The following is a 22,315-nucleotide window of genomic DNA, read 5'->3' as shown; positions in this document are numbered from 1 at the left end:
CTGTCTAGGGAAATGAGGGCATGGTAAGTGTTTGAGCAGAGCACTGAAGGATAAAGATATGAGGAGGAGCTGGCTTGGGTGATGCACACCCAAAGATGACCAAGATCAAAGGCCTGGTTAGGATCCACTGGCTGGAAGGACTTTGGTGTTGAGTAGTTTCAGCATTGGGATAAGCATTCAGCAGTGGATAGTTTTTGCTTAGCCTTCTACATGGAGTGAAGATCAGTGAAAATTTGTTCCCAACCTTTGTTTCTCTAATGGTTGGGAGGAGATATTTTACAATTATTTTCTCCTAACTTTTCTGTCAAATACACCTGTGAAGTTTCTGTAATATGCATTACCTTACTTCAGTTTGTAAATTCAGCCTTTAATACCAAAATCTTAGGATTCGTGAAGCAGAGCACCACTAAATAAAACAAAGAAGGAAAAGAATATGAATCTTTTAATTTCCAGTAGGAATGCTGATTTTGATTCAGTAACTTTAAGAAATGATTATATAGATATTACAGTTTTTTCAATTGCAGAGGACACCCACCATAAATAATATCAAGATATTTGATAGACTAAGCAAAATGACACAAAACAAGCTTGCTTTTCTTTTTAGACTTATTTATTTATTTGAGAGAGAGAGAGTGTGTGCACATGCATGACTGGCAAGAGGGGAAGAGGGAGAGATCCTCAAACAGATGTCCTGTTGCGTGCAGATCCTGACATGGGTCTTAAACCCATGACCCCCGAGATCATGAACCTAAGTTGAAACCAAGAATTGGACACTGACCTGACTAAGCCACTCAGGCATCCCAAAATAAGCTTCTAATATAACTGATCACAAAGAGCCTCTACAAATTCATGAGAAAAAGATAACTGCCTAGAAAAAAAGGATAGTGCATATGAACGAGCAACTCAAAGAAAAGAAAATTTATGTGCTAATAAACACCTGAAATGATGCTAATTTCAGAAAAATACAAATTAAATAGGGTCTATTTTTTTGTCTGATTGGCCGATATTTAAGGCTCCTAACATCTGTGAGCATGAGGAAGAAAAGGCATTCATGAACTTCTGGTGGATTTGGTGGTGTCTGGTATTTGTGGATTACTACAACCTTTAGGGGAATTAATATTGAAAACTAATATTCCCTTTGACTCGGTAAACCCATTGTTGAGACATCCACCTATTGAAATTAAAAGGCTGGTTGACAAGGATATAATATATAAAGGAGAGTAGTTCAGCCTTTTTTTTTACAGCATCAAAACCAAAACCAAACAAACATGACCAGTAGTGAGATTAGTAGAATATTCCACTGCTATGGTTCTGTATATGTGCATGCCTGTGTGGTATATGTGTGCGCATGTATTTCAATGAATTTCATCTATGTGTTTGTCCTGGAGGGACATTCCTCATGTTTTTACATAAGAAAAGCAAGCTGTAGCTTAAGAGTAACGTATATAGATGATTCCATCTAAAAAAAAATAGCAAGACACTATATGTAAGTTTGAATGTGCATAGATGGGGATCGGTGGGAGAAGCATCCACATCAGACTATAAACACTTATGTAAACACAGCAGGATGAGAGTGGAGGTGAGGGGAAAGTAAACTCTTTTTTCCCACATTTTTGTAGTGTTTATCAATTATTCCTCACACACATTGCTTTTGCAATTGAAAACTTCACACGTAAAGCAGACATCGGTGCATCAAAATTGAGAACTGATCAGGACACCTTTGTTGCTACTGTTGAGCAAACCAGCTAGAAAACAGTTACACAATATCAAGTAAGGTGAACTCCCTGTTGCCTCACCATCCCACAGCACAAAGTAGTAAAATCGACACTACCCTCTATACCTGTTTTAGCTTCTCTACTATTGGATTCCAACATTTATTCATTCATCCATTTCTTACTTTAGTTAGACTTTATTTTTTTAAAAGATTTATTTATTTATTTGAGAGGGGGCACAAGGGCAGAAGGAGGGGGAGAGAGAGTCTTAAGCAGACTCCCCACTGAGCAAGGAGCCTGATGGGGGCTCAATGCCAGGGCCCTGAAAACATGACCTGAGCCAAAATTAAGAGTTGGATGCTTAACTGACTGCACCACCCAGGTGCCCCTCTTTTTTTTACTTTTATTATTTTATTTTATTTTATTTTTAATATTTCTTGAGACTCCTGAGTGGCTCGGTGATTGAGCATCTGCCTCTGGCTCAGGGAGCGATCCTGGGATCCCGGATCCAGTCCCACATCAGGCTCCTTGCAGGGAGCCTGCTTCTCCCTCTGCCCATGTCTCTGCTTCTCTCTCTGTGTCTCTCATGAATAAATAAATAAAATCTTTAAAAAAAATTATTTCTTTGTTAGAGAAGGAGGAGGGGGAGAGAAAGTCTTAAGCAGACTCCCTGTTGAGTGCAAAGCCACTTTAGTTAAAATTTGAATAAATATGTAAATAAATGAATATATGTGTATATGTATGTATATCTCTCTATTTTAGTAGGGAGGGAGGGAGGGAGGAAGATTGCCTACTATGTGCTAGGCTTTCTGCCTGTACTGGCTTTGAGCCCCACACACCTTCCGCAGTAGTAGTGTTCTTTTCTAATTCTGACCTAATTCTTCCTAGGCCAGATGGGCCAGCACCTACTGGAATTGCCCTCAGGTAGCTGGAAGGCCTGACTGGAAGGAGCTTGGTTTTTGTCACCCTTAGCTGGGTGTTGCTCCTTGGAGGCCTACTCTCCAAGAACAAGCCAGCTGAACCTGACTCTGCACAATAGGGACATTTCCATGGGCTCGGTGCCCATGGTGGCAGGGTGCCAGCCAGGTGCACAGTTTTGGGTTAATTAGGTGATTATGGCGGTCCCGCAGCCTGGCTGTGTGCTAATAAGCCTGGGCTGACATGGGAGGCCTCGGGCTGCAAATGGACTTCTCTCTAAGGAGCTCGAATATTTCAGGTTCCAGGATGACTTTTTTTTTCTTAATTTAAATTTAATTTGCCAGCATACAATATAACACCCAGTGTTCCTCTCATCATGTGCCTGTCACCCAGTTACCCCATCCCCCCACCCACCTACCTCCCCTCCAGCAACCCTTTCCTAAAGTTAGGAGTCTCTTGGGGTTTGTCTTCCTCTAATTTTTCCCCATTCAGTTTCCCTCCTTCCCTTAGGGTCCCTTTCACTATTTCTTACATTCCACATATGAGTAAAACCATATGATAATTGTCTTTGTCTGATTGACTTATTTCACTCGGCATCATACCCTCCAGTTCTACCAGGATTCCTTTTCTTTTGGGAAAGTTTTGTAGGACTGCTTAGACCCTCAGAACCTATCCTCCCCTCCCTGAATGTCCTTTTTTGGGGATATCCTTTCTTATGCCTTCAGTCATTGCACTTTCTGATCTCCCTGACTGGATGTTAGGCTGACCAAGACCAGGGGTTTTCTCTAGACTTTTGTTCCCTCCAGCACAGTGTTTTGGGCCTCATTGGTGCTCAGGAAGCTGATAGATGCCTGAAGTGCTGGAGGACCTAGGGCATGCCTGGGGCTGTGTTCCCAGAGGCAGGGGCTGGTTGGAAGAGACCAGATGAGGATGGTGAGGATGGACCCCTTGGCCCAGGAACTCCCACCAGCCTGTCAGCTAGATGATGCTCCTCAGAGAGAAGTGAATCCTGGAGCAGGTGAGAAGCCAAATCCTCTGCTTTGAAGGACCATGCCAAAAACTCCCCTCTTAAAATGCCTACTTCATCCCCACTCACTGCAAGCAGAAAGGAGAGAGTTGAGGAACCTTCCATTGCCCACCTTTTGTGATTCCTGGTAGCTCTGGCTGGGCCCCCAGGAGAAAACACCTGACCCACACCCCCTTTCGCCGGGCCCCTTGTCTGACTCCGCAAGCCCAGGGAGAGTGTATCCCGAGTGCAGTCAGGAGCTTTCTTTGTCACCTTGGCAGGAGCTGGGGCAGAGAGACAGTTCTGCTGGGATCAGCTGTCCTCCAACGAGTATATGCCTCTCTCAGGGGGATACCGGAGGATCAGGTCCACAACACCCATCTTTACAGATATGAGCTTGGTTTAATATTTAACTTTTAAAGAGCCGATGGTAATAGCCTGTATCACCCACTCCCTGCTTGATTTGTGTGGCCCATTTTTACAGTTATTCTTCCAGAGGGACTTCATTTATAAAGTTCCTTGCTGCTGAGACTGAGTGCCACCGTTGTGAGCCATGTGTGTCAATATTGTGGAAATGAAATTTGTACCTTCTGGACCCATGCAGGTTGATTTGATTCTGGGGTGAATAGAAATATAGCTGTAGAAGTCAAATATGTTTCTAAAGGATCTGCTGTCTTCAGGGTGCTTGGAGGAAAGGTGAAGACATTCAAGACACAGTCCTTCTCCTCAAAAAACATTCAGTCCAGCCAACAATTTTATAAAGCTTCCAGGAGTTGGGGAAGCCAGGAGGCCAGAGTTCAACAGAGGGGGGACTGACCCACACCCGCAGAGCAAGCCAGGCATGTGTGGTTCAAGGGCAGTCCCAGTGCTGGGTGCAGCTGTGAGCTGCCTCAGGCAGAAGTTCCTAGCAGCAGGGGATGGGAGTGTGTCCTCTCTGGGAAAAAGAACACAGTATCCACGTGCAGAATGGGGAGTGTTTTAACTACATTATTTCCAATCCATGCAATTTAAAGGTGAGCCAATGAAGGGCAAAAAAGTGAGTGACTTACCTAAGATTGGGCAGCTCATATCATGATGGACTGTTAACTATCAGACTGTACTTCTTATTTCTGAAAATTGCACTGTTCCATGATAGGGATTATCATCTCCATTATACAAATTGAGAAATTGAGGCACTGAGCATTTAAATGATTTGCCCATTGTCACACAACTAATAAGAGATGAGGCCACTGTTTTCTCATTATCCTATAATGTCTCACAGAGGTAACCCGCCCAGTGAAAGACATCCCATTCTGGCTGGAATAGACATCACAGCCCTCGGGTTATGTACGGACCACTGCTTCTCTCCCCTCTCCTTTATTGTAAACAGAATCATGTCCTTTGTTGCAGAAAAATGAGTGTGTTTGAAGTCAGGCAGACGTGGGTTTGAATCCTGGCTCTTTGTTTTACTATTTGTCTGAGTTTGGTTTTGTCCTCCATGAAATGGGGGTAATAATGACAACTTCATCAGACCTTTATGAAGATTAAATCAGATGTGAGAAATCTCTCAGCACATTCTTCCCCATCCTCCCTGCCCCCTAGAAGGGGTTCAGGCTGCACAAAGATTTTTCTGAGGGCAGATTCCTTTAACATAGTAGTGGCTTATTGATTTATCTTTTCGACATTTGCTTTCTTCTATCACATGGAGAGAAAGCGAGGCTAAGTCTTCCACACAGTTTGCTCAGGATTCTAATGCTACCCGTTTGTCTAATCAGAAGAGTTCTTCTTGGAAACAAACATAGCAACAGCAGTTATATCTTACTTTTAATGTCTAATTGGCTTTAAGCTCGCTTTTACTAAGTTATTTCCATCAAATGCACAGAGCATTGTGCGTTTGGCTTATCTCAGTGTCCTCTTCCTGCAGCCTCCATCTTGCCTTAGGGAAGCCAGTTTGTGGGTGCCCTGGAAGCCTCAGCCATTCCCAGTAAAGGGCTGGGACAAGCTCATGAGCCTGCCGTTCCTCCTAATCCCTCTGTTTTCCACCAGAGTCTGTGGCCTTGAGTCTTCAGGTGCATTATGCTGATATGCCCCTTCCACATTTGGTCTCCTCTCCTGGCTTCTGGACAAATCCCTGCCTCGTCTCTTAGCCCTGCTTCATTGTCCTCTGCTTCCAACCCTGGAGCTCGATGGGCTCCCTTCCTTTCCTCTTAAGTCACTCCTCTTTTTCTCAGTGTCCCACAGGGCAGCCGAGCCATCCACCTGAGCCAGGCTGTGTTAGACTGTGAGCCTAAAGCAAATCCAAGCACCTCTACGTTGCGTTGTCTTCCGCCCTTACAAAGAAGTAGCCTTTGCAGGAGCTGGCTGAGAACCAGAGCTGATGTGGGGTGCTTTGTCCTTAAGCTTTTCCGTCACGGCATCTCTCCAACTCAAGCTCAGATCCTTCTGCAGGGCTCAGGCCTAAGCGTAGGTGTGTCTATGCCTGGCCATCCTGGGGGTGGGGTACAGGGGAGAGACGCTGTACCCGTTGCTATGGCAGCACCTAGCTTAGAGCATGAACCCCTTTCATTCCTAGGAGATTTCAAGGTGAATCAGTCTCTCCTCCTCACCCACTCCCTTCATGCTCTCTCTCCATCTCTCCCCACACCCTTCTGTCATCTTTCCTCCCCCTTACTCAATCTCAGGCTTTCTCCTTCCTCATACTTCTCTCCTTTTTACTTCTGGATACCTCAGCAACTGAGGCTACACATGGCCTACTTTTTTTTTTAATCTTCCTAGACCAGTGTTTCTCAAATGTTAGCAGGAGTCTCCTGAAGAGCTAGCTAGAACACAGTTGCTGAGCGTTGAGCTAGTTATGGCTGGAATATTCCCCCTGTGTTTTGTTTCTAAATGATTTGGTTAGCTCAGTCATCCATTCATACATGTTTATTGAGCACCTACCTATTCAGGGAACTGTGGTCGTTACTCTCTATACAAAGAAACACGAAACCTTGTCCTCCAAGAATTCACAGATTTGTATGGGGGAAAGACAAGTAAATAACTATTATATGGTATGATAAATATTGTAATAACCCACAAATAATGAAAAAGTTTTGGAAGTAGGCACCAATCTCCTTGCACAAGGGAAGTAAAATATTTAGATGAGATGAATACAAATTGATTCATTCATATAAAGTGATTCTTTCTTTTTTCCCCCCTCTTTTCCAAGGGTTAAAGGAAGGGAGCTGAGGCTAACCTATTTAAATAGCATTAACATCTAATGTTTGTGGAACATTTCCTCTATTTCAGTAATTGTACCAAGTACAGAATGTATTGATGAAAACTTCTGGGGTCAGACCGCTAGCTGTAGCCTGGTCACTTATACTCTGTGCAACCTCAGACGGGTTACTCAACTATTCTGTACCTCAGTTTCCTCACTGGGGGAAAAAAGACTATTGTTATTAGCATTACTTCAAAATATTTTTTAGAAGATTGAAGGTGCCAGTGTGGGCAAAATGAACATAGTACTTGCAACAAGATGTTGCCTCTTATTATCCATATTTTGTAACCTCATGCTGAGCATCAGACAATCTGCCTGGGAAATTTGTACCCTCCAGACTAAATAAATCATCAGGATTTAGCCAAGAGAATGATTTGCAGGTAGGTCTGAATGTGGGGGTTGCAAGATCCTCTGAGCAAGCCTGGAGCACCAGCCAGGGGAAGCAACCCTAGCTGGGCAATCAGGAATCACTTCATCCAGATGGGGCAGAAGAAAGGCCTTGAAGGATGACTAGGATTTTGACCAAAGTGCCTTTTCTCTCTCTCTCTCTCTCTCTCTGTCTCTCTCTCTCTCTCTCTCTCTCTCTCTTTCTCCTTCTCCCTCTCCCCCTTTCCTTTTCCTTTTCCTTTTCCTTTTTCCTTTCCTTTTCTTCCTTCCTTCCTTCCTTCCTTCCTTCCTTCCTTCCTTCCTTCCTTCCTTCCTTCCTTCCTTCCTTCCTTCTTTTGGAGATGATGAAGGGGAATTGTCGAGATTGAGGCTTAAAAGCATTCCAAGCAGAGAGAATACCTCTACTCCACAAAGTTTAAGAGGGAAGACCCTTGAACTAGTATCTAGAATTTGAAACTTAGCTTTGCCATTGAGAGGGCCGGGTCCACTTTCCCTGAGAGATGCTTTACCCCCTACCATGTTCGTGCCCAAATGCTATGTGCCTGGTGCTGTCAGCATTAGCTGGGTGTGTCCTCCAGAGAGGCTGCACTTTCTATTGCATCCCCTGAAGCCAAGTCCTCTCCCCTCTTAGATACCCTCTCCAGTCCTGAGAGACCTGGTTATCTGTTCGTATTCCAAGATCAGGGAGTATTCCCCTAATCTTTGGGACCCTCCAGGAACTGTAGCCTCCATTCATGCTGAGTGTCCAGTCTGAATTTTCTATCTCCCTCGGACCTAAGTTTATAGCTGAAACTGTAACTGGATGGGAAGGCAGAGTCTTAGCAGTTTTGTTTTAATCCTTTCCTGAGCTCATCAGAATTAAGAGTGAAACAGCCTGTCTTCTTCCAGAGAGGATAAGAGGATGAAGTCTTTCCTGGAAGATACACCTGGGAAGGGCGTATTAAGTGATAATCCCTGATAAACTCCCTCAAATTATCCACTCACTCTGCCCTTTTAGTAATGAAAGAGACTTCTAGGCATTTAATTAACTCTTTGAGAAATTTTCTTTCTCCTCATCTTTTCTTTTCTCCATTCTGCTTGCCTTGGATTTAATCAGAGCCATGCATTCAGCTTATTAACTTATTAATTTATTTATTCATTCAACAAACACTTGCTTCGTACCCACTGAGAGATAATTTGGGTTCTGGGGCAGATGCCTAGACAAATGAGATCTATTCCTTGCTCTTAAGGGATATCAAGCTTTGCAGAGGAGAATGATATATGAGCAAGCACTGATTACAGTCCACAGTTAGATAGTATGACAGCATTAAGTGGGGGGAGTGATGGGAATGCTTGACTCTGGGAAGGTTTCCCTGGCAGAGATAACACTTAACCAGGGTATGTGCAGAGGCTTGCCAGGTGGAAAAAATGGAGAGGGTTTCTAAGCACCATAGAGAACATGAGCAAAAGCAGAGAGATAGGAAAGAACATGAAATAGAGGGAATTACAAGAAGCAGGACATGGTCATGTGGCTTGGTAGGTAGAGGCAGCAGCCGTGGGGTGAACTGGAATGGTTAGGCTGGAATTGGTCTTGGGAGGGGACTTAGCAAGGGCAGCCATCGGAGGTTTTTAAGCAGAGGAGAGACAGTAAGATATGTTGGTTAGAAAGAACACCTTTCTCCTGCTCTGAAGACTGAAGCCAACTGCGTGGCTGAGAATCACTTGTCCTACTTTACAAGGTCACCCTGGCAACGGAGTGGCGGTTGCCTACTAACCAGAGAACTGGCTGTGACGGTCTTGCAACCATATCAAGTGTCTGAGGCCCAAAAGAAACCCCTGAACTAAGGGAAACATATCAAAGGAGTTGAAACAATAGAACACTTGGATAGGATGAAGACATGCAGTTGGTCGGAAACTATTTCCTCTACTGGCATTGCTGTTGTAAATACCTGAATCCTAACTCTGATCTCAAGTCTGTTCCAGATTAAAACAACATTGTTATTTTTATTGCCCACCCCCAAGGCGAGAAGCAACACAGCATAATATTTTGAGAAGAGGCCAAACAAGGGTTTGGATATTGGTTCTACAATATATTGACTGAAGCACCTTCAGCAAATCCCTTAGTCTTTCTAAGCTGGGATTTTGTTGCTATTGTTTGTTTTTAATGTGCAAATTTAAGATGGCACCTCCCTTGCACATGGTTGTGAAGATTAGAGTTAATGTATATTATGTACCTAGCTCAGGATCCAACATAGAGTAGATGCTTAACACATGGAAGCCATGATTATTTTTCCTCCTCAGTTACACTGGAGTGTGAGGGTATAAGTCATAGGAAAGTACTTAGATGAGGATGTTTTAATCAGATCCTCTTCATATTTCCAGAAATAGGTCTTCCTGGGTCCATGTTGGATCTGCCCTTCGATAGCTTATATACATTCTTGTATTAGTCACCTATTGTCATTAATCATAGGACATTCCATCCTACTGAACAGCAAAGAAAGTTCTGCAAAGAATGGTGAAAGCAAAAAGTGATTCTTTCCAGTGACTGCTAGATTAGGGAAACAGTGAACATTATTGTTTTATTGTCCATATTCTATTTCAACCTTATTATACCCCAAAGCCAATGGGAATGCTCAATTGCAATGAACTTTGTGTATCTTAGGGGAAAGGGGCAAAACAAGAATTTCTAGCAGCAGAGTGAACCAGACAGTAAAAAATCAAGAGATGAGAAAAGAGAAGGGTTTGGGGGGTGGTAGACTTGGAACCTGAGAATGAGAGTCCAGAAAGAGAGGAGAAGCAAAGTGAGGAATATGGTCTGAGTGGGAAGGGCTCTCACATCTGTTGTCTGATGTAGGCACCTACTCAAGTGAGGAATTCCCTCCTCAATGTCCCTAACAGATGGTAATCTTGCACAGCTATTCCCATTTTTTTTCACATCATGGCACACATAGAAAATAATATTTGTATAACACTGGGGTAAATGGATAAGGCTGCTTATAAGTAGAGGTGACCAACCTGGGGACTCTGACAGGTGAGTAGAGCAATACCCTGAGTACACCTGTAATACAGTTTGCTTTAAGAAACTCGAATCCAGAGGGACCAGAGTGGAGAACCTTACCCATATACTCTCAGGACAGGACCTCAGATGATAAGTAGGCACAAAGGACTGGATATTTCTTTATTATAGTCACTAATACCAAGACAAATTTGCTGAGCATGTTTTCCAGAGCTATGTCTTGGATTCTGAAGATGCAAAGACTTAAATGCCATGGTTTCCTGCTTTCATGCTGTTCTTACTAGGCAGTAGGAGTGCTTCCTGTGGCCACAAAATAAATGAAAGTGGCCTGGGGCTTCTTCAGGGATCCAACTGAGCCTACCAGCCTTGCATAGTGTTTTACACACAATCATTAATTAAAATAGGAATGTTCAATGATAAATCAGTTCACCTGCTTAGAAGCCATTGTGGAGGAAAATGAAAGCCAAGAAAAATGATTACTTGAAGCGTTTTTTTTTTCCTCAATGTCTCCTCTTATGTGCTGTGCTAAATATTTGTTAGCTAAGTGTACTTGCTACATTTCAACAGAAACACCATTTTATTACAGGTGGTGTATTTATTTCCAGAGAAGGAAACTCCTATTGGCCTGTGAAGCAAAAGAATGCTAGCGGTGGTATAGTCTCCCATTAGTCAATGACATTATGAGAATCTCTTGTTTGAAGAATAATATCCTAGGCATTAGCAGAGTGAACAGAGAAATAAAAGATACAGTTCTCTTTTTGAGAAACATTTAACCCTAACAAAAGGTAGAATCAATATGTGAAAGAAACAGAATATAATTTTTAAAAAGTCTGTAAATAAGTACAAATAAAAACTCAAGTGCAGCACTTAATATTCTCTTTTCTATTATAGGTATTTCTACTCATGAGTTAGCCTTCGTTACGATACCAAGGCTTGTGAGGACTGTTTTCCATTCTCATTCATCTTGTGCAGAGTACACACTCAAAAGTGTTGAATGAATATACTACTATGGGGTGTGCCTAAGTGCGGAGGGAATTCTGGAGTGAAGTGCAGTGATGTGCTTAGGGGAAGCCTGTAGAGGTTGAGCAGTGTTTTAAACTCATGGTTTGGCAGAGGGAGGGGAAAGGAGAGGGGAGAAGGAAGAGCTCTTAGGGAGTGAGCAAATCCAAATGAACACTGAGGCCACCATTCAGGGTACTCCATGACCTGTCCTTCCAAACTTCTGCCAAGAACAACGCTTTGTGGCCTCATCATTCTCACCCCCTTTCTTTCTCCTTGGACCCTCTTCCTCCATTGATTGGCCAATCTAAATTCTCCTCCTACTTTGATGCCTTCCATGATCTCACTCCTTTCTTCATTAAATCAGGTAAGAGTATTCATAGGTCTGAACTCCATGCTTTTAATGTTCAGAAAAAGTGAGAGACAGCATCAAAAATGTCTTCAACCTGATGTAGCTTCCATATGAGGTCATGAGGCTAGACTAATTATATACAAAGTAACTAGAGGGAACAGGGCCATGTGTACCTAGCTTTAGTACTGAACCAAGTGGTGTAGAAGTGCTGTGTGGAGTGAACTGGGGGCTCTAAGTCCTGGGTCCCAGTTCTATTTCTGTAGCCAACTGGTTGGAGTCACCTGGCTTTGATCCTCAGTTCTTCACCTATGAAGTGAGGGGTTTGTGCAAGATGCTGTGACTCCTGTCTCTGTAATCTGCAAGATAATAAATATTTGAGTACTTATACGGAACGGAAAGTCGTGATTGGCTAGCTGAAGGGGACAGGGGACCAATGGAAAAGCAATAAATAAGGATAGCTAGAAGGATTGACCCTAAGGAGATCAGCTAGGGACTGGTGGAAGACCTGTTTTCATATCATCAGCACAGTCTTTCTGGAATGCAATGAACCCTCCACAAAGCTCTCCCAGTGTACAGGGTCTATCAGCCTCATGTACCTTTTGTTCCTGAGCCTCAAAGGAACAGTCTTCTGAGACTCGGTCCTCTTTCATTTGCTGGTTCCTGAATTTCTTGAAAAAGTACATCAAGTCTCTCATCAGTAAGGCCTGTAGAACGGGTGAAGGGGTGATGTGTTTTAGCTAATCATCGCAGGAGGCATCCTCTTTAATTTCCTCTTTCAGTTACCTACTTTGGCCAGCTTGCATAGGTTGCGGTCAGAATAACACACTCACCTGCTCCCAGAGCAAAGCAGCATCCCAGCCCGGATGGCCTAGCCTGGGGGTCAGCTGCCTCTGTCCTGGCTTCTCAGTGGCTCTGAAGATGTCTGCCTGCCTAGCACCTTGGGTTGCAGTGCAGGAGGATCTCTCTTTCTCTCTCTCTCTCTCTCTCTCTCTCCTCTCCCTTTCCCTCTTGTTTCTTCCCCGATAGTCTTTGTCTTCTCTCATTATTAAAAACAAACAAAAGTTACTGCAGGAAAAGTTCTAAAGTATAGAAAAGAATGAAAAGTCTCTCATTTCTCCCTGCCCCATAACATTTTTCACTATTTTGACCAAAAGAGGATTTTCTATTAAAATTTGTTCATTAGCCCTGAACTATTTAAATAAACTCTTTGATTTTATTTGGGGACAACTTAAAACCTCTTATTATAGAAATGTTCAAACACCTGCAAAACTAGAGAGGAGAGAATATTGAGCCCCCGTGCAATGCAGCCCCAGCTTCGGTAGATGTAAGCTCTTACCTTCTTTAAATGACCTGTTCTCTCCATGTTGCGCTTCTGGGCCAGAGCTCAGAAGCAGGGGGGTGGGGGGTTGAGTGGGAACAGGATAAACATCAGGATAAATTAGAAGGATTTAACCAAAGAGATTTTAGGGATAACAGGGCCCTGAGCCATGTGAGTTTTATTTAAGGCCCTTGCTTCTATGGACACAGACAGTCAGGGCTGCCTTTCTGGCACCGCTCACCCTCTCTCGGGGTTATGGTGTTCATTTGAGTCCTCTTCCCATATGTGCAGAGGGATTTTCAACTGATGCATCAGTGCCTGTCTGCTCAGTGCCAGTGGTGATCACCACCCATGTCCAGGACGGGGCTATACTTGCCTGTGATCCTGAGCAGAGCTGCCTGGCTTGCAGCTTATCCTATTCCTGGTCTCCTGGGCGTCCTACTGCTGCCTGTGGACTAGGCTGAGGTTGCTGTTTTTTTCTGGCTTTGCCAAACCTGTTCTGCAGTTTTCCCTGCTGGCAGGTGTGTGTGTGCGTGTGTGTGTGTGTGTGTGTGTGTGTGTGTGTGTTTAGGTAATGAGATGTCCAGTAGGAAGTTACTCCTTGAGGTGCTTTTGACTCTAGACCAAGGCCCTGCTGGAGCCTCTGGGGAAGTCACAGACAGTCCAGGCACAGGAGAAAGTGACTGCTGGCCATCAAATCGGGGGGGGAGTTGGAACAGCCAGAAAGTATACAGAGTCTTGACTATTTGTAACGGGGCCTTTAGCTAAGCCAGCTGCTGCCTTTGGAGCTTGTTTGTGTGGGGATACTTGCAGTGTTGATTAAATATGCTCAGGGAGCTGAGACATAATCAGATGCTTTGCCTTCAGAACTGACAGGTTCAGCCTCCTTGCTGGGTGGCAGCAGGTGGTTGTGTTTTACTTGGAACTCCCTCTGTCCTCACTCTTTCCACCTGCTCCTCCACCCTTCTTTCTTGCCTGGGGGGTGGGAGAGGGAGAAAGACTATTCTTACTTTCTGGCTGCCAGGTCCTAGTGTTGGCTTTCCTATTTATTTTTGCTTTCCCCCCAGAAGGTGGTAATAGTATGGATAAGATTGCCTTTTTAAAGACCTGGGAGTAAATGTGATATGGAGAGTCAAGAGTTAGGAAGCAGTTGACCATTTATGGTTCTAAAATGTGACTGTAGGTCACCTTGCTTATTTGGGCCTCAGCTTCCTCTTCCACCAAATGATGGATCAGATAGCATGTTCTCATACTCTTCCAAGACCAGGGATGGAGTTCCTGGTATGTAGGAAACCAGGTTGGATAGTCCATATGCCTTTAACTGCCCAGTGGCTGTAGGGCAGGCTGTACCTGGTATCCTTTTTCTAAAATGTGAGCATGGTCAGAGGGGTATAAATGGCTCTGCACCTAGAAATATCCAACTCTGTGACTCAGGGGCTGGGTGCTGCTGCTTTGTAAGGTTGGGCAAAGCCCTGATAAGAAAGGGGTATAATGCTTTCAGTCAGAGTCCCTGTCAACAGACTTTGGGACAGATTCTTGTGGCAATGATTTATCAAGGGGCCGTTTTCCAGAGAAAACTGTAAGGATATGAGCAAAGCAGGAGAAGTCAGGGAAAAACATGAGAGATGTGGTTTCAAAAATTTCAACCTCAGCCTGATCCCACAGGCAGCTCCAGAGTGTGAACTGCAACACAAGGTGGTTCCACCCAGAGAAGGGGCTGGGCCACTGATACCCTTACATCAGTTCATTATTGGTTATAGGTCATCGCCACTCCAGGGGCACGCATAAACTCCCAAGTGAGGCAGGTCTCTCAGCCAGGGCATACTTCGGAAAAGGGTCCAGGTGTGAGCCCTTAGCTGCTAACACGCATAGCTGCTGGGGGATGGACATACCTGATGGGGGATGCAGTAAAGGATTCCTGATGGGGCAATACGGAATTTGGCACATCCGGGCTGGTGAGAGCCAGAGTGGAGCTGGTTAGGAACTGAGTGGGAGAGGGCTATTCTGAATGTAAAAGCCTGAGTGCAGTTCAGTCCTGAGCAAAGTGGGATCATGGATGGCTCAGCATATGCAAGGAAATGTTCACATGTGACTGTCCAATTAGGCCGACATAACTGATGATGATAGAAGTCAGGAGAATGTTATATTTGAGGAGGAAAAGGAGGTGGTGCCTAGGACAGGACAGGAGGGAAGCCCCGGGTTATCTGGATGCTGTTCATACAGCTTGGTACACTTTGAAATGAATCCGTCAAGGGATGCCCGATTTTGTTCATCAGTTCATTGATTTTGTCAATATAACATCCACACAGGAACATGGGGGCTGCTATTACAAAGCAGTGGGAGTTCGTTCTCAGAGGTCATCCCTGACTCCCATTTTTCTTCTCATTTATCCCCTACTTCATGGCACTCCTTAATTTTCACTTTTTTCTCCTTTTTGTTTCTCCTTCATAATGAACCTCTTCTCTGCTTTTCTGGCCTCTGCCGTCTCAGCCAAGGTAGTGTGTTAGACGTCATGGGATTCTTTTCCCTGAAAGCCTCAGCCAAGTCCTTTCCTGACCACCTGGACCAGATCGGATGCCCCTTGGCATAAGGGCATATGTGTGCGTGTGTGTGCTGATCTGTTTCATGCAGGTCCCCCATTAGGCTGTGTTTCACAAGGGCCAGGACCCGAGGCTGAATGTGATCCACAAATCTGTTGAACAAAATATGGCATTTCAGCTTGCAAACATGAATTCCAGGTCCCTCAGGGTGGAAGAATAGCTGTCACCCTCGGGTGCTGGAATGCAGCAGAGGCAAGGAGGGGCCATCAGCTGGGGAACACCTGGTGTGCCGCCTTTAGGAAACGTGGTATTTGCTGGAGTTGGCCTTTGGCTTCTGTCTCTCTCCTTCCCCATGCTTGTCCTCCCTGAACTTTCTCTTCCTGGGGTGGTTAGCAGAGGTCGTGGATGGATGCTTTTACTGAGATGGATGCCTGGTCTTTTTGGCAGTCTAGGGTGGTGGATGCAACCATGTCTTGACCTGAGTGAGATCAGTTGGTGATTCCGAAAGAACTCTTCTTGGGACAGAGCCTCTCAGCCTGTGGTTCTCAACTAGAAATTGCTTTTACCCCTCAGGACTTTTGACAATTCCAGAAATACCTTTGGTTGTTACAGGTGGGGGAGTGCTACTGGCATCTAGTGAGTAGAAGCTAGGGATCCTGCAAATGCACCACACTGGACAGAATTATCCAGGGTTACCTTATGACAAAGAATTATCCAGCCCAAGATGCTAATAGTGCCCTGGCTGAGAAACCCAGCTATAGGCCAGTCCAGGCTTGCCAGCAGAGGCTGTCTCCAGCCTGGGAAGCAGGTGTGTCCGAGATAGCCTTTTTTCCTGAAAGAACCCTAGAATCAGTATCCTCCTTTTCCCCTGTCCCAGCTCATTTAGCTTTCTTGGTCAGATTTGCTCTGTGCAAGGTATATACATAGAAGAGGCTCTTTGTCATTTTTTACAGAGCCCCATGGAACCTTGTTAGAAACCTAATAGATACAGCTTCAGTCCAGAAGAATCACAAGACCCCCCCACCTTCATCTTTCTGTCTCCATCCTCATCTTTCTCTTCAATCCTGTTCCTCCCACCCCACCTTCTACCATTTCCCCCAGTCCTCCAGAGATTAATGTGATAATTGCCATGTGTGCCTGTTTACGCAGGGAGTGGGTGCATTCACCACCCCCAGCCAGGCAGGTTCCCAAAGGAACACATTTCACGGTGTCAGGACTGGTACCTGCTGAGCACTCCCTGTGCAGGTGGGCTGCCACCCCCGACTGCTTTCTCTGTCATTACCCCCATCATGCACACGTGTACGTGTGTGTCACTCAGGGAATCAGCAAGTGAGAGAGATGGAGAGCAGCCAGCCTGCCAGTCGAGGGGCCTGGCTGGGTTGGGTGGAAGGATGATCAGTGCCTTAACTAAGAGGATGTTGCCCTGGAGAAAAACACTCTTCTGTGTAATGGCTGACAACGAGTAGGTGTTCCATGAGTGGTGGGGCATGAAGACACTGGCACGGCTTGCAGACCCATCTCTGAAGGGAGGAGCCTGGTTTATACTTAGTTGCTCCACAGCAGCCATCTGGGTAGGGGAGGTTCCGTTGTGAGACTCGGGCCAGAATCCAGCAGAACATGTTCTAAAGACTGTGGGTCTCTTTCCCCGGGATCTTGCTCAGAGCACTCAGCGTGGCTGCCCTCTATTCCTGAAGGAAGAGTTGCTGGGGAAAGTAGAGTGTGATGGTCCCACATGCAGCTTCTCAGAGTCACAGAAGCAGAGGGGTTTGGAGAAAGCAGCAGAGAACGTCTCCTCCTCACCTCGGTATTCCTCCTCTCTTCCCCCTCCTGCTGTGACACAGACACATAGACACCTGAGAGAAAACACAGTCTCAACTCTGAGGTCGCCCTGGCAACTGTCCTTGGTGGTCCTGACTCCCACCTCCCGTGGTTTCAGGGCACTTGCTCACTTGAGACTTGTCGATTACTTTCTTCTCTTTTAGTCTCAAAAGACACTTTAGTAGTCGTCTCTCCTACACTGGACAATTTTAAGGTTTTCCTAATGATGAGTCAGAAGGAGATTGAAGTTCTAATTAGCATCAGAAAGCACCTTGCCATTTTGGAGGAGGAAAATGTGAAGCCCTTTGCCCACTTCCTGCTGAGGTATGTCCCCTTGTCCTACTGGATTTGTCACTGATCCATTGACAGTCCTGTGAGGTGAGGGTGAGGCCTCCTGGTAGGGAAGGATAGGAAGAGAAGAACCAGGAGGGAGAGGAGAAAGGTGTAGAGAGGGTGTGGCAAGTCTATTAAAAGGTTTGTGAATAATCTCAGAGAGCTGTCAAGCTGCCTTCTCCAAAGGAACCTTTAAGCCATCAGCTATCTGTAATCACCCGGCAGGGCATGGTGCCTCTGGCCGTGGTGTCTTCCCGGTCTCTCTTCTTCTCTTCCCCTTCCTCCTCTTTTTCTCATCAAACAGGGCCTAGTGCCATACTGGATGACATTTTTTCTTAAAAAAAAAAAAAAAAACAATTCAGACAAAGCTGGAGGGGAGTATCAGAATGAAAAATTGCGGGGTGGGGGGCTTACATTTTAAGTACAGGAATCCTCTTATTCAAATTGTGGCCTGTTGATTAGTTGAGCCAAATATTATGTGTGCCAATCACTTCATTAGGTACCAGGTAGAGAAATGAACAGACAATTAAGGTTCTTGCCTTAAGGTGTGTTAAACCAAAGCCAAAGCATTCACACAACACGTGGATAAGGAGATACTGTCTGTCAATGTTTTTTTCTGGAAGAATTGGGAAGTGTGTTCCAGACGTTAGGCCCATGAGGAGAGTCCTTTTATCCCTGCATTCCATAGGCTGTATTTCCTCATATGTTAATAGATTTGCTTCAAAACAGGGAGTTTCATAATCAAGGAAGTATATGAAATGATATTAAAGTTAATAATGTTTCTTTCATGAGTCTTCTCACAGGCTATGGGGAAAATTTAATCTGTTGTGTTTCCTCAGTTTCTTTGGTTACAGAAGCTTATTTTCCACGGAACACATTAACATCTTACAGATGACTAGCAATGAGAAGAACACTATTTGGGAAATGCTCTTCACTCTACAGCATCTCTGGCAAATCATCCCCCAACTGAAATTGCTCTAGCCATCCTCAAACTGTAGCTCAGTCACTCCTGGGACCAAAGATACCTTCACGGCACGATTTCATCATTCCTGTCGCTGGCACCAGCTAAGGTGTATTGGCAGCTGAGCCCCGATCTGGGTGCTGGGACCAGACTCCGTCCTTGCTCCCAAAGAATACTTGGTGGGGAGGGGGCACTGGCTAAGCCATATAGTAGATGAAACTTGTCAGTCTGGTGCACCACTGGTGAGCTGTCCAAGCTAACCAGTCTTTACAAAATGTTGCCTTTGTAATCATGAATAAAGATAGAGCTATTTATACACGGGTCATATAATCCATCCTTAAGCTTACAGGGAGGACCATGTCTTAACTGTCTCAGAAAAAAATCGTTTCCTAAGTTCATTAAAATCCCTTGAGGCTGGCCTTCAACATCTGTTCTTCTGCATCTTCTTTCTGATAATCAAGAGACGTTTTCTCTGAGGTCTGGTCCGCATCTTCTCTGCTTGCATTTGATTGTGACCAGACCTGGTTGAATGAAAGAGTTAGATCTTACACGCTGAAACTGGCAGATCCCCACATTCGTCCCATCCAGTTCAGAAGGTGTTTGTTTTTAACTTCTGTTCTTCATTTGCAATCATCTGTCTCTGAACAGTGTGGGGGCAAAACAAAAGGCACAGGTTTGGTGAAAGAGGTTGCCTTAAAAGCTATTTTTAATGGCAGAATCCACTATGCAGTGATAGCTTTTGTGATCAGTGGGGAGCTGTATTCTGTGGCCTGACATAGTTGAATAGGAGGCAGAAAGAAAATTAAATAATTTTGAGAGAAAAGATAGAATGTCCTAGAAGTCCACAGGAAGCATAAGGACAATGAATCAAAATATGTTTGCAAAGTTTAGTAGTGAGAGGGAGAAAAAGGTAAATCACAGGGACAGAGAAGCACTTTGCCATAGAAATTCTGAGTTTAGATCTTAATGTTACTGATTTAGCCCGTGAATTTTAGGCATGGCATTTGGGTTTGATGGCCTTGTTTCTCCGGTGAATTGAAAATAAAATACCTCTTAACTGTTTCAAATGAGAATTAAAGTTTGCGTGTGAGGGGCCAGTGTGGGGATGAGGAGATTTCAAAGCCCTGCATGTACAAAATGCAGTTCAAGGAGACTATTTAGAAAGATTTGGGGTTGACATTATTGGGAGAGAGAGTCAAGGTGAAGTTTAGTTGAGAGGCTCAAGTGTTAGAGAAGACTTTTCAAAATGCTCCCAAACTGTTTCTAGGTCCTAATAAGACATCCTGCTAAGAGTTGCTGCTTTTGCTAAGCCAAGTGGTATAATCTGCCCCAACCCCCCACCGTTTAAGGGCCTTGCATCTCACTTGCAGTATAAGAATCCAGAATATGGATTTCCAAGCACTTTTCACTTCATTGTGTGTTAGCATTAGAGAGAGTAAAAAGGATCACTCTTTAGATTTATTTCTGTCCTGTCCAGAGCCTTGCTGGGGCCAAATCTGAGCCAGCTCTATACTATTGGACTATAATGGAAGAAAGAAAGCCAGAGCCAAGGGTCAAGGGCTGAGCAAGATGTGGACAATGCTAATGTCTCCCCAGCAGTCCTGTCAAGGTTTTTGTCAGCATCCGTGGAATAGAGTGATGGACACAGATTGCCTCTGAGTTTTTGAAAATTTGTCCAATTTTGACTGCAGAAGCTTAGAACTGACATCACCAAACACTATAAAACCAGTAATTGTTTGCATGATCTTGGAAGAGTACTTGACCTCTCTAGACTCCATTATCTCAGCTGTTAGGTGAGGGTGTTGACTATTCCTACTAAGGATGTTGTGTGAGGCTCATGCAGTGTTCTTTACTATGTACATGTGGAATATGAGTTAATCCACAGTAACACTAAATTGAGAATGAAGTAGGCAGTGTTTAATTGTATTGCCCTGTGTTGTTATTTCACCCTATATGTGAGGTTTCAGGGATGGAGGCCTTCTTCTGGCAGATGGTTTTGGTAAAATATTAAGGAGCCATTTTTCTGTTTTTCAGACCAATGATGCCTTAGGAGCCACCTGGAACTGGCTGTACTTCATCCCCCTCATCATCATTGGATCCTTCTTTGTTCTCAACCTAGTTCTGGGAGTGCTTTCCGGGTAAGCCAGATGTTCCTCTGTCCTCTGAACTTCTTTCCAACTGTGAACTCATGCTCCTGACTACCCACCAATTCATTCATTTAATGTTCATTTAGGAGACATCTACTGCACAGCCCCAGTGTGCCAAGTCCTATTTGAGATGCTGTATATGCAGTAGTGAATATTGTTCTAATCATGTTTATTTTTCGTATGAGTGAAAAAATATTTCAACCATGTAGAGCATTGAACATGATATCTAGTGAGAGTTCATTTATCCATACTTCCTCTCATTCAGTCATTTAACAATCATAGTCTGTCTTTGTCAAACACTGTGCTGGTTGTTAGAATATAAAGTTGAATAAGATGTAGTCTTTACCCTCAAAGATGATTATTCTATCATGTATTGAATATCCAATCCCATATTTGTAGCTTGGATTAGTGTACATCAGGCAGCAAGTACTCTGTGTCCTGTGCCATGGTAACTATTGCAGAGAGCATACAAAGTCTAAAGCATGGTCCCTGCCCTTGAGAAAATTATATTTTGGGGGGCACCTGGGTGGCCCAATCGGTTAAGTGTCTGACTCTTGACTTCAGGTCAGGTCATGATCTCAAGGTCATGAAATCAAGCCCCGCACTGGGCTCCATGCTCAGCATGGAGTCTGTTTGGGATTCTCTCTCCCTCTCCCTCCCCACCCACTCATTTCTCTCTCTCTCTCTCTCTCTCTCTCTCTCTCTCTCTCTCAAATAAATAAATAAATAAATAAAATCTTTTAAAAAAGAAAATTGTGTTTTATAGACAAGACAACACAAACACTTGACGCAGGGAGTGGGAGTCTTACTGACTAATATAAGATATAGATCATCTATATAGTCTGAAGTTATCAGGAATCACTTCATGAAGGATTGAAGTTTTGCTTGGGTATATGTATAATATGTAATAAGATAAAATAGAATATATGTGAATGAGCATTCCAGGAAGGAGAGCACCACACCATAAGCAAAATTGAAGAAATGGGATTAATCTTGCAATGAGAAAAGATTGTTGTGCAACCTAACCTATCTAGAGCAGAAATTTTACTTTGGGAAAAGAAAAGTATAGAATAGGGCTACATCAGGGGTCCACTTTAGAGAATCTTACATTTTTCTAAGCAAAACAGAACCTAATTTCTTCTTTGAGTAGCATAAGTTCTTCAAGTGCAAATTAGATGGTAGTGCTTCTGTTTCAACTTAGCAGATTGAACCAAGTTCATCATGTCTTGAAACTCTACTAACAGAGTAAATAAATTTTCAGAAGGGCAGAATGACAGAACAGGAGAGGAAATGATGACAGATGAGAGATGTCAACAAAAGTTTTGAAGGCAGAGAGTAAATGGTAGCTGATCTAATTGTGCGAAAGCTGAGATTTAATTGCCTTTGGTGAGGAGTGACAATAAAAAAGCGCAATGATTGTCCTTCAGAAACTTCCACAGTCCTGGAAAGGTTTGGGAATTCAAGGCCACAGGTATGTCTGAGAGATGAGGTATGGGTGGCGCTAAAAACAAGAGGATTGTTCAGAAGTCCTTGTAAGGAATACTTAGATGCCCTCTGCCTGACACCCTAGATCACTACCCCCAAACTCTTCTGA

General features: G+C 44.1%; 1 protein-coding gene across 2 annotated transcripts in view; it reads left to right on the top strand.

Annotated features, from left to right (window-relative positions):
- CACNA1E (calcium voltage-gated channel subunit alpha1 E) overlaps positions 1-22,315 on the top strand; it is a 385,492-nt gene that overhangs the window by 213,602 nt on the left and 149,575 nt on the right. For both annotated transcript variants that reach the window (XM_055319282.1, XM_055319281.1), the window contains exon 8: positions 20,609-20,712. In XM_055319282.1, coding sequence (XP_055175257.1) covers positions 20,609-20,712 — 104 coding nt within the window. The remainder of the gene's footprint in view (positions 1-20,608; positions 20,713-22,315) is intronic.

The sequence above is a fragment of the Nyctereutes procyonoides genome, unplaced genomic scaffold, assembly GCF_905146905.1.
Source record: "Nyctereutes procyonoides isolate TBG_1078 unplaced genomic scaffold, NYPRO_anot_genome, whole genome shotgun sequence".
In the NCBI taxonomy this organism is placed as follows: Eukaryota; Metazoa; Chordata; class Mammalia; order Carnivora; family Canidae; genus Nyctereutes; species Nyctereutes procyonoides.
Note: the sequence above shows the minus strand (reverse complement) of the source record. Positions and strands in the feature narration are given on the sequence as shown.